We start from the raw sequence: 12424 nt of genomic DNA, 5'->3' as shown, positions 1-12424 counted from the left end.
GTATTTTTAAAAAATTGCATTTTCTATTTCTAGTAATGTATATTGTAGTTGTAGTATTATATATTGTATTTGTAGTATTGTATATTTAATTTTTTTTAGTAATTGTATATTTATTTGTTGTATCGTATATTGTATTTGTAGTATTATATATTGTATTTGTAGTATTATATATAGTATGTAGTATAATATATTGTATTTGTAGTATTGTATTTTTTAGTTATTTTTTTCAAGAATCGTATATTGTATTTGTAGTTATTGTATATTGTATTTGTAGTATTGTATATTGTATCTGTAGTATGTAGTATGTAGTAATTGTATATTGTATTTGTAGTATTGTACATTGTATTTTTTGTACTTGTATGTTGTATTTGTAGTATTGTTAATGGTATATAGTATCTGTAGTATGCAGGATTATATATTGTATTTGTAGTATTGCATTTTTTAGTAATTGTATTTGTAGAATCGTATATTGTATTTGTAGTTATTGTATATTGTATTTGTAGTATTGTATATTGTATCTGTAGTATGTAGTATTTTATATTGTATTTTTTAGTATTGTATATTGTATATTTTAGTAATTGTATTTTTTAGTAATTGTATGTTGTATTTGTAGTATACAGTACAGTAAGTAACAAATCAACAATGGTATGCTATAAATATTTGTCTTGCCAAAGCAAAAGTAAGGAGAGATAATAACCTGCACTCCCGGTTGAACCCGGTCAGCCCGGATCAAGTTGTTTTGAGTGACTTTGACTCCGCCCCCTTCAGGTGACACATGACCTGAGCCTCGACCATGTGACCTGAAGAAAGAACAAGTTCAATCCTGAAGATTAAAGTCATGTGACCGTTTACTGTTGTTGTCAACATGTCAACACAACCTGTGTGTGTGTGTGTGTTTGTGTGTGTCTGTGTGCAACCTGTCTGTGTAGGTGTGTAGTTGTGTCCGTGTGTGTGCGTGTGTGAGTGTAGGTGTGTTTGTGTGAGTGTGTGTCTCTGTGTGCATCTGTGTCTGTGAAGATGTGTGTGTTTGTGTGTGTTTGTGTGCATCTGTGTCTGTGAAGATGTGTGTGTTTGTGTGTGTCTGTGTGCGTCTGTGTAGGTGTGTGCGTGTGTGTGTGTGTGAAGATGTGTGTGTTTGTGTGCGTCTGTGTAGGTGTGTGCGTGTGTGTGTGTGTGTGAAGATGTGTGTGTTTGTGTGCGTCTGTGTAGGTGTGTGCGTGTGTGTGTGTGTGAAGATGTGTGTGTTTGTGTGCGTCTGTGTAGGTGTGTGCGTGTGTGTGTGTGTGTGTGTGTGAAGATGTGTGTGTTTGTGTGCGTCTGTGTAGGTGTGTGCGTGTGTGTCTGTGAAGATGTGTGTGTTTGTGTGCGTCTGTGTAGGTGTGTGCGTGTGTGTGTGAAGATGTGTGTGTGCGTGTCTGTGTGTTTGTGTATCTGTGTGCTTGTGTCTTTTAAGTGAACCACAGCAGCAGTTAAACCATCATTAACCCTGAAGTCTTGTTGTTGTTGCACCTTAACCTACTTTCATGAGTGTGAGTCAGAGACACAGAGACATTGAGACACAAATACACAAATACACAGAGACACAGAGACACAAAGACACAAATACACAAATACACAAATACACAAATACACAGAGACACAAATACACAGAGACACAAATGAACAGAGACATAGAGACACAAATACACAAAGAAAAAATACACAAAGACACAAAAACACAAATATTCAAATACACAAATACACAAATACACAAATACACAGAGACACAGAGACACAGAGACACAAAGACACAAATACACAGAGACACAAATGAACAGACATAGAGACACAAATACACAAAGAAAAAGTACACAAAGACACAAAAACACAAAAACACAAAGACACAAAAACACAAATACACAGAGACACAAAAACACAAATACACAGAGACACAGAGACAAAAATGAACATAAACATAGAGACACAAATACACAAAGACACAGATACACAACAACACAAAGACACAGAGACACAAATACACAGAGACACAGATACACAACAACACAAAGACACAGAGACACAAAGACACAAAGACACAGAGACACAGAGACAAAAATGAACATAGACATAGAGACACAAATACACAAAGACACAGATACACAACAACACAAAGACACAGAGACACAAATACACAGAGACACAGATACACAACAACACAAAGACACAGATACACAACAACCCAAAGACACAGAGACACAAATACACAGAGACACAGAGACACAGAGACACAAATGAACAGAGACATAGAGACACAAATACACAGAGAAACAGATACACAACAACACAAAGACACAGATACACAACAACACAAAGACACAGAGACACAGAGACACAAATACACAGAGACATAGAGACACAAATACACAAAAACACGGTTCATCATCATCTGATCTAAAAAAAAACTTCAATCAGGACCTGCTGACAAATACATGTTTACTTTTTTAAGTACTTTTTGAAATCAAGAACCAGTTTTGAATGTTTTTCGTTCAATGTGTTAAAAGTCTTTGAGCCTTTTGTTCAAAATGTTCTTTTTTAAATCCTTCAATCTTCTAGAGTCACATTCAAACGTATGAAAGGTTCATGTTTAACTTTTATGGGCTTGTGTTTAACAATGCTGACATCTAGCGGTAAGACTTTGTAACTACAATATCATTTCATTTCAAAGCCAAACTTTTTTGTCGTATCATCAATTTTGTCATTATTATTCAATTATTTTCCTTCTTTACTTATATTGACAAGATGTTTTGTTGAAATGTTATTATTAATTGATTAATTATGTTTTTATATTTTGAATTATAAATTTAATTATTTTCCGTAACGAGCTTCTTGATCCAACTTTCAGCCAATCATGTGACGCGCAGACGATCATGTGACTGATCTCATTTTTATATACAATGTAAAAGGAAATGAATGAAAAATATAGAACGAAAAATTATATTTTTGAGTTATTACAATAAGAATTTAAAGCACCATGTGAAAATATTATATTTGTGCTATTTAAAACTATTTTAATATATTATAATATTTATCGAATTATTAGAACTAAAAAAAAAAAAAATCAATATCCTGACGTCACTGATATACTTGTGTTATTATTTTGTTTTAAATATAACAATGTACTATTCAAGGACAATACAATTAATTTGTACATGTTTTGGTTCATTTAAAATCCCTTTTAAGTTGAAATAAAATCGTGTATTTCTTACCACTGGAGAAAACACAGTTTTCCATGAATGATCAGTAGTAAAGTTAAAATAATAATGTAATCATTTCTTAAATGACAACATGTCCTTGGACCAGGACTTCCCTGGTTCCACTTCCTCTCCGCATCGACCCTGTGGCTTCACACAACAGCGCCCCTAGCGGCCAGCAGGTGTGTTTGCAGGTTCTGCAGTGCAGAGTGTGTGTGAGTGTGTGAGTGTGTGTGTGTGTGTGTGTGTGTGAGTGTGTGTGTGTGTGTGTGTGTGTGTGTGTGTCAGCAGCCGGCGTGGTCACTGCTGCTGCTGCCACTCCAGCGGAGGCGAGGTGAGGGAGTCGGTCCAAATGAAGGCATGGGGGGGGTCAGGGGCCGGGCCGGGCCCCGTGTGGACATAAATACTCTGGCTGCCCGGAGGTTCGGGTTTGGTGGTCGGGCCCTGAGATCAGCAGCCGCCGCCTTCCTGCAGAGAGTCTCCTCCGGACGCCCTTGGACGCCCAGCAGCATGCCTCGCGTGGACTCGGACCTGAAGCTGGACTTCAAGGATGTTCTGTTCCGGCCCAAGAGGAGCAGCTTGAGGAGCCGCTCAGAGGTTGGTGGTGTGGGTGCTGGCTCTGGAGAACCAGAGACGGTTCATCCTTTCATCTCTTCATCTCTTCATCTCTTCATCCTGTCATCTATAAATCTAACCTGGTCCCGGTCCTGACCTCCTTCTCGAGTGAGTCATTGGTTCTGACCCGCGAGGATTCCATGATGGCGCCGGTCCAGTCAGAGCAACATGAGACGTGGGGACGTCTGAGAAAAACATGGTTAAAAATAGGACCCGAGGGTACATTCCATACACTGTGGAGGAATCATCAGTTTAGATGTAAACAAATACATCGTAGATTAGTCTATTGTTTTGTTGTTTATATATATTGTTTATTTACAATTCGCACGTAAATACTGTCTGCGTAACAATACACTAAATATCCGATATCAATACACAACATTATTTTATTTTTGGAGGCTTTTTTCGTTTTAAAATCATACTATATTTTTATCACTTTTCTTTTTGGTTTATATTTCTATAAAGTATGTATAAAATAAGAAAGTTGGATTGTTTATTTTAGTGTACAATAAACATAAAAATACGTGGGTTTTTTTGCATATTTTTGTGTTGCAACTAAACTTCCGGCCTCTAGATGGCAGCAGTCATTATGTCCTCCACAGCTAAAGGAAGAGTGATGACTGAGGACGAGAGGATACAGTGACTCCAGCAGCTTTTAAAGCTGATGTTTGGACATATTTTGGTTTGAAAACAAATGAAAGCAGTTACGACTTCGTCAAGAGTCATGTGGTCTGTAAATACTACAACACCAGAGTCAAGTACTCGACAATACTACACATATATACTTGTTACTACACTATCACAACACCAGAGTCAAGTACTGGACAATACTACAAATATATACTTGTTACTACACTATCACAACACCAGAGTCAAGTACTCGACAATACTACACATATATACTTGTTACTACACTATCACAACACCAGAGTCAAGTACTGGACAATACTACACATATATACTTGTTACTACAGTATCACAGTATATGGTTTAAGTCATATTTAAGTCAAAGATGTATTTTGTCCAACTAAGTCAAAAACCTCCATGAAGTTAAGTACTGTACGTTAAGCTAAATGCTAAGCTAGGCTAGCTTTAGCCCTAATTATATCTATATATCTATATATATATACAGTATATATATATAGATATTATTCATTCTTCTTTTTAAATGATAAATATCTATATTTAAATATCAATATTTTATATAAATATAAATTAAAAAGGTATTAAGAAACTTAATTGTGTCTATTTGCCCTAAAATACATAAACACAGACACTTTCCATCCATCCATCCATCCATCCATCCATCTTTTTTTTAAATGACATCCTCCATTTTCTTACCCCTCTCAACACTGTCGGTCACTACTGTGGCCCCTGAGAATCCAAGTGTTCCTCACTGAAGATGACGAGAGCTTCATGTTCAGGTGGACCTTCAGAGGAACTTCACATTCCGGAACTCGAAGCAGAGCTACACAGGCGTCCCCATCATCGCCGCCAACATGGACACCACGGGCACCTTCGAGATGGCTCAGGTCCTCAGCAGAGTGAGTTCCAGACGTGACCAACGGTTCTTTGAAAGAAGAAACAAATGTTTTCTTTCTACTGGCTTGTGTTGAAACAGGTTCAGACTCGTGACTCAATATTTTAGTGGAAGAAAGACTTTGTTGGAGAAACAGAAAAAAACAGAGAATCAACAATGAGTGAATGAAAAAAAAAAAATCCTTTTAAGAGGCAGACACTTCGAGCAGAACCAGACTCAGGGTTGACGGCCTCCTGCTGTGATGTTTGTTGACAAATAGGAAGTTAAAAACAATTAAAAAAACATCTAAATTTTGTTTTTCTTTGTATTTTTCATCAAATATAAATTTTCCATTTATGTTTCTACTGAGAAATTCCTGTTGTGACGACTTAAACCATTGAACCCTTGTGTTGTATCCGGGTCAACGACCTCCAACACATACGTATTTATGTAAGCCTTGACCTTGAACCAGATACAACACAAGGGATACAAGGAACACATTTGTTTTAGAACCATCGGGTCCCCTTGACCCAGAGACAACACAAGGGATACCTCAAACACATTTGTTTCCTGTCATTCGGGTCACCTTGACCCAGAGACAACACAAGGGATACCACAAGCACTTTTGTTTGAGGGCATTAAGGTTGCCTTGACCCAGAGACAACACAAGGGACACCACAAACACATTTGTTTCCTGTCCTTCGGGTCAAATTGACTCAGAGAAACACAAGGGATGGCACAAACACATTTGTTTTCAGACCTTCGGGTCCCCTTGACCCAGAGAAAACACAAGGGATACCTCAATCACATTTGTTTCCTGTCCTTCAGGTCAAATTGACCCTGAAATAACACAATAAATACCTCAAACACGTTTGTTTTAAGACTTTTGGGTCACCTTGACCCAGAGACAACACAAGGGATACCTCAATCACATTTGTTTCCTGTCCTTCGGGTCAAATTGACCCAGATAATTGACTCCATTCTTCTTCTCTGCAGCACACGCTCTTCACAGCCATCCATAAACACTACTCCGTGGACGAGTGGAAGAAATTTGCCGCCGATCACCCAGAATGCATCGAGGTACGTCCGTCCCAGATCTGGCTGAAGGTTCCTGCGCCAGAGTGATGTTGTTGTTGTTGTTGTTGTTTACTCGGCAGCATCTGGCCGCCAGCTCCGGCAGCGGGAAAGCCGACCTGGAGAAGCTGTGCTCCATCCTGGAGGCGGTTCCTTCCATCAAGTACATCTGTCTGGACGTGGCCAACGGATACTCCGAGTACTTCGTGGAGTTCGTGAAGACGGTGCGAGAGAAGTTCCCCAAACACACCATCATGGTGAGGATCCACCAGAACCAGACTGAGTCCTACCAGGAAGCTTCTGTGGGTCATGTGACCAACAGAGTAAAGAAAACAAGGAATACGTAAAAGCCATGTTTTTGTCAGAACAGAATCGTAGTTATTTATGAGAGTAAATTTACTCTTATTAAAATTAAAAAATAATAATAATTATTACCAGTATTTTAAAAACTACACTTAAAAAGAAAATTAGATCAATAACATGTAACAAAAAAAAAAGATAAAAAGTGGGGATATAAAGAATTAATAAAATAATTTAATTAAATGTGATTAAATTCTATGAAATAATACTTTAAAACGAAAGAATTTTCATTTATTCAAGAAAATTGAAGAACCAGCTGCTATAAAATTAAAAGAAAGTACATATTTTTAACACAATACTTTAATTAAGTGCTTAAACCATGATAAGACAAAATATGTTGTTTTAAAAAAATAAAAATAAAAAAGGAGGAAAAGTCGGTTTCTACTCGGTAAGTTATTGCTCAAGAATATATAAAAAAAATATTTGATTATATACTGATTTACTGAAGAGTTTTTCTTACTTTACTTACTATTAATTAATTAATTATTCATTCATTTATTAATTAAATATTTCGCATAATTACTTTTAATTTTTAAATCTAAAACCACACCATTCAACGTAAATACAACGAAGAACAAATATTTTAATAAACGTTGGAAAAATTAAATGTAATTATAATCAAACAAATGCACATGAATGTTCATATATACACATGTTTATTAAAATAAAAGTAATCAATTGTTTAAAGTTTAACATTTTAATTTACTGCTTTTTTTTTCACCATACATGATTTATTTATTGTCTTAATGAATATGTCATAAACTGTTCATCGTATGTAAACTACCCATTATAAATAAAATATATTTAAAAAAAACCCAAACGTTTAATATATTTCAAATATTGAATATTATAAATTCAGGTAATAAAATATGTTTTAATTTTAATAGTAATAGAGTCGCCAGACATTACCAAACGATTACGGAGCTTCTTGATCCAACTGTCCTTATAAGTCCCTGAAATAAATAAATAAATACAATATACATATGACATACTTCGTACACCAGGGGGCGTCCGTGAGCAACAGGTGTGTCTGTGCAGGCAGGTAACGTGGTGACAGGTGAGATGGTGGAGGAGCTCATCCTCTCCGGAGCCGACATCATCAAAGTGGGGATCGGTCCAGGTGAGGCTCCCGCCAGGTGTGTGACGCGTCACTCAAGGAGGTGATTGACAGGTGGGTCCGACTCGTTTACAGGGTCCGTGTGCACGACCAGGATCAAGACGGGGGTCGGGTACCCTCAACTGAGCGCCGTCATCGAGTGCGCGGACTCAGCTCACGGACTCAAAGGTCACATCATCTCGGTGAGTCTCCGATCCACGCTCCCTCTGGTGGAGTGAACCGGCATTGCATGGTTGATACAATCGTTTGTCTTTTCATGCCAGGAGACTTTAGACAATCCATCCGTAGAGAACCATGAGTTTAGAGTTTAGGATGTACGGTGGCCCAGAGGTTGAGGGTTTCTTAAAAAAAATTCCTATTGCCTGAAATAAATTCACAAACCCATGAAACACATTTACAAAATCTGATGCAAAAATAATTAGTAAATGTATTACAAGACTTTGCACATTTGTTTCAGAGTTTTTACATTTGTTTCAGAGTTTGCACATTTATTTCAGAGTTTGTAAATTAGTAATAGAGTTTGTAATTTAGTTTCAGAGTTTGTAGATTTGTTATAGAGTTTGTAAATTAGGGTCTGAGTTTGTAAATTAGTTTCAGAGTTTGCACATTTATTTCAGAGTTTGTAAATTAGTGTCAGAGTTTGCACATTTGTTTCAGAGTTTGCACATTTGTTTCAGAGTTTGCACATAAGTTTCAGAGTTTGCACATTTGTTTCAGAGTTTGCACATTTGTTTCAGAGTTTGCACATTTATTTCAGAGTTTGCACATTTATTTCAGAGTTTGTAAATTAGTGTCAGAGTTTGCACATTTGTTTCAGAGTTTGCACATTTGTTTCAGAGTTTGCACATTTGTTTCAGAGTTTGCACATTTGTTTCAGAGTTTGCACATTAGTTTCAGAGTTTGCACATTTGTTTCAGAGTTTGCACATTAGTTTCAGAGTTTGCACATTAGTTTCAGAGTTTGCACATTAGTGTCAGAGTTTGCACATTTGTTTCAGAGTTTGCACATTTATTTCAGAGTTTGCACATTTGTTTCAGAGTTTGCACATTTATTTCAGAGTTTGTAAATTTGTTTCAGAGTTTGTAAATTAGTTTTAGAGTTTGCACATTTATTTCAGAGTTTGCACATTTATTTCAGAGTTTGCACATTTGTTTCAGAGTTTGCACATTAGTTTCAGAGTTTGCACATTTGTTTCAGAGTTTGCACATTAGTTTCAGAGTTTGCACATTAGTTTCAGAGTTTGCACATTAGTGTCAGAGTTTGCACATTTGTTTCAGAGTTTGCACATTTATTTTAGAGTTTGCACATTTGTTTCAGAGTTTGCACATTTATTTCAGAGTTTGTAAATTTGTTTCAGAGTTTGTAAGTTACTGTCAGAGTTTGCACATTTGTTTTAGAGTTTGCACATTTATTTCAGAGTTTGCACATTTATTTCAGAGTTTGTAAATGTGTTTCAGAGTTGGCTTTGTATCTCCAAACTACTGTGTTGTTTTCAAAGACGCCTCGTAAAAATTGCAATCCGTCATTCTTCATTAACATGGCCAACCATTCATGCAGCCCCAACTTTCCCATGATCCTCTTGTGATGTCCAGACTGTAACAGTGAACTCGTTGATAAACGTGATACTCTCTGGTTTATGTGTGGTGTGCAGGACGGCGGCTGCAGTTGTCCAGGAGATGTCGCCAAAGCCTTCGGTGAGTAAATCACTCGCTCAACGAGTCTTCTTTTCGTAGTCGACGTGTCAAACTTGGTGTTGTAGGCGCCGGAGCAGACTTCGTGATGATGGGCGGGATGCTGGCGGGTCACGACCAGTGCGTCGGTGAACTGATCGAGCGCGACGGCAAGAAGTTCAAACTGTTCTACGGCATGAGCTCCGACACGGCCATGAAGAAGTATGTGGGCGGAGTCGCAGAGTACAGGTGAGGGAGTGTGAACGCTGCCTGGTACTGATGTGTGGATGAGGCTTCATGAAGCAGCTGATGAGGCTTCATGAAGCAGCTGATGAGGTTTCATTAAACAGCTGATGAGGTTTCATGAAGCAGCTGATGAGGCTTCATGAAGCAGCTGAAGAGGCTTCATGAAGCAGCTGATGAGGCTTCATGAAGCAGCTGAAGAGGCTTCATGAAGCCTCATCAGCTGCTTCATGAAGCCTCATCCACACATTAGTACCAGGCCATGAAGAAGTATGTGGGCGGAGTCGCAGAGTACAGGTGAGGGAGTGTGAACGCTGCCTGGTACTAATGTGTGGATGAGGCTTCATGAAGCAGCTGATGAGGCTTCATGAAACAGATGATGAGGTTTCATGAAGCAGCTGATGAGGCTTCATGAAGCAGCTGAAGAGGCTTCATGAAGCAGCTGATGAGGCTTCATGAAGCAGCTGATGAGGCTTCATGAAGCAGCTGATGAGGCTTCATGAAACAGATGATGAGGTTTCATGAAGCAGCTGATGAGGCTTCATGAAGCAGCTGATGAGGCTTCATGAAACAGATGATGAGGTTTCATGAAGCAGCTGATGAGGCTTCATGAAGCAGCTGAAGAGGCTTCATGAAGCAGCTGATGAGGCTTCATGAAGCAGCTGATGAGGCTTCATGAAGCAGCTGATGAGGCTTCATGAAACAGATGATGAGGTTTCATGAAGCAGCTGACGAGGCTTCATGAAGCAGCTGATGAGGCTTCATGAAACAGATGATGAGGTTTCATGAAGCAGCTGATGAGGCTTCATAAAGCAGCTGATCAGGTATCATGAAACAGCTGATGAGGCTTCATGAAGCAGCTGATGAGGCTTCATGAAGCAGCTGATGAGGCTTCATGAAACAGATGATGAGGTTTCATGAAGCAGCTGACGAGGCTTCATGAAGCAGATGATGAGGCTTCATGAAACAGATGATGAGGTTTCATTAAACAGCTGATGAGGCTTCATGAAGCAGCTGATCAGGTATCATGAAACAGCTGATGAGGCTTCATGAAGCAGCTGATCAGGTATCATGAAACAGCTCATGAGGCTTCATTAAACAGCTGATCAGGTATCATGAAACAGCTGTTGAGGCTTCATGAAGCAGCTGATCAGGTATCATGAAACAGCTGATGAGGCTTCATGAAACAGCTGATGAGGCTTCATGAAGCAGCTGATGAGGCTTCATGAAACAGCTGATGAGGTTTCATGAAGCAGCTGATGAGGCTTCATGAAGCAGATGATGAGGCTTCATGAAGCAGCTGATGAGGTTTCATGAAACAGCTGATGAGGCTTCATGAAGCAGATGTTGAGGCTTCATGAAGCAGCTGATGAGGCTTCATGAAACAGCTGATACGGTTTCATGAAGCAGTTGATGAGGTTTCATGAAGCAGCTGATGAGGCTTCATGAAGCAGCTGATGAGGCTTCATGAAACAGATGATGAGGTTTCATGAAGCAGCTGACGAGGCTTCATGAAGCAGATGATGAGGCTTCATGAAACAGATGATGAGGTTTCATTAAACAGCTGATGAGGCTTCATGAAGCAGCTGATCAGGTATCATGAAACAGCTGATGAGGCTTCATGAAACAGCTGATCAGGTATCATGAAACAGCTGTTGAGACAACAGAACAACATTTTGGACCAACTTACCGGACTCCTTCTAGCAGTGGTTTTTGAAAGATTGAGGATTTGTTTCTTGTACTGGGAGTCTTACTAATGACCCTTCAACAGTGGAAACCCACCATGAACAGGGTCAGAAGGGTTTGGCAGGTCTGAGTCCAGCCCTAGAAGAAGGTCCAACACTAGAGCTGACCTTCCATCTTCAACAGGGCGTCTGAAGGGAGGACGGTGGAGGTTCCCTACAGAGGAGACGTGGAGAACACCATCAGGGACGTCCTGGGCGGTCTACGCTCCACCTGCACCTACGTCGGAGCCGCCAAGCTGAAGGAGCTGAGCAGGAGGACCACCTTCATCCGGGTCACCCAGCAGTCCAGCCACATGTTCGCCTAGATCTCCATGTCTCTGCACCTTTGGTTACAACCGAAGGTCGAAGCACCTTCTCAGGAGGTCGGTCGTCGCGCCGGGTCGTCATGAAACAGTCGCCCCCCGAGGCTTTGAAGTGGTTTTTCCTCCGGGTCATCATGCAGGACATCCTAGTCCACGACCACTTCCATCTTCGTACGTGAAACTCACATCAAGCCGACAAAACAATCCTCAGTTTTTGGTCCCTGGACGTGAAATAAAGTTCTCTGAAATAAACGCAGACTATACGTCTTAACTCTAGAGTTCTCAACACAGGTGTATTGTGGGTAATATGACGAACCGAAGGAAGAACAGAGACTCAATATGTCTGAACACTACGAGTATTTTTTTCAGTATCCCTAAGATCCCTAAGTGTCTCAGTGTCTCTTTGGAAATTCAGTTTACATTTTGGCGAAGTGTTTTATCAAATCCCGAAAAAACCCTCAAAATCTCTGCAACACCCACATAGCAGTCGACTATTTAACTGGACTGTGGACATGATTCACTTCTCTACGTGTCGCTTACAATTAATGA

The 12424-nt window shown here is 39.3% G+C and overlaps 1 protein-coding gene across 1 annotated transcript; it reads left to right on the top strand.

Annotated features, from left to right (window-relative positions):
* The first annotated feature begins 3548 nt into the window (after nt 1–3548).
* gmpr (guanosine monophosphate reductase) lies at nt 3549–12094 on the top strand. The gene is made up of 9 exons (XM_087785661.1): nt 3549–3827; nt 5270–5389; nt 6361–6444; nt 6522–6695; nt 7837–7918; nt 7991–8097; nt 9567–9609; nt 9675–9834; nt 11698–12094. Exons 1-9 carry the CDS (start codon nt 3591–3593, stop codon nt 11876–11878), a joined length of 1188 nt encoding a protein of 395 aa, XP_087641787.1. The 5' UTR covers nt 3549–3590; the 3' UTR covers nt 11879–12094.
* Nucleotides 12095–12424: the final 330 nt, after the last annotated feature.

This window comes from Callionymus lyra, chromosome 3 (genome assembly GCF_982586985.1).
Source record: "Callionymus lyra chromosome 3, fCalLyr1.hap1.1, whole genome shotgun sequence".
Lineage (NCBI taxonomy): Eukaryota > Metazoa > Chordata > Actinopteri > Syngnathiformes > Callionymidae > Callionymus > Callionymus lyra.
This window is presented reverse-complemented; position numbering and strand designations above follow the sequence as displayed.

Bases quoted from the DNA above. Each gene is read 5' to 3' on its own strand.
- gmpr (XM_087785661.1), top strand. From the start codon at position 3,591: ATGGGGGGGGTCAGGGGCCGGGCCGGGCCCCGTGTGGACATAAATACT. The intron at 3,828-5,269 runs GTTGGTGGTGTG...CTTCATGTTCAG, and splicing joins GCTTGAGGAGCCGCTCAGAG to GTGGACCTTCAGAGGAACTT. The intron at 9,610-9,674 runs GTGAGTAAATCA...TTGGTGTTGTAG, and splicing joins AGATGTCGCCAAAGCCTTCG to GCGCCGGAGCAGACTTCGTG.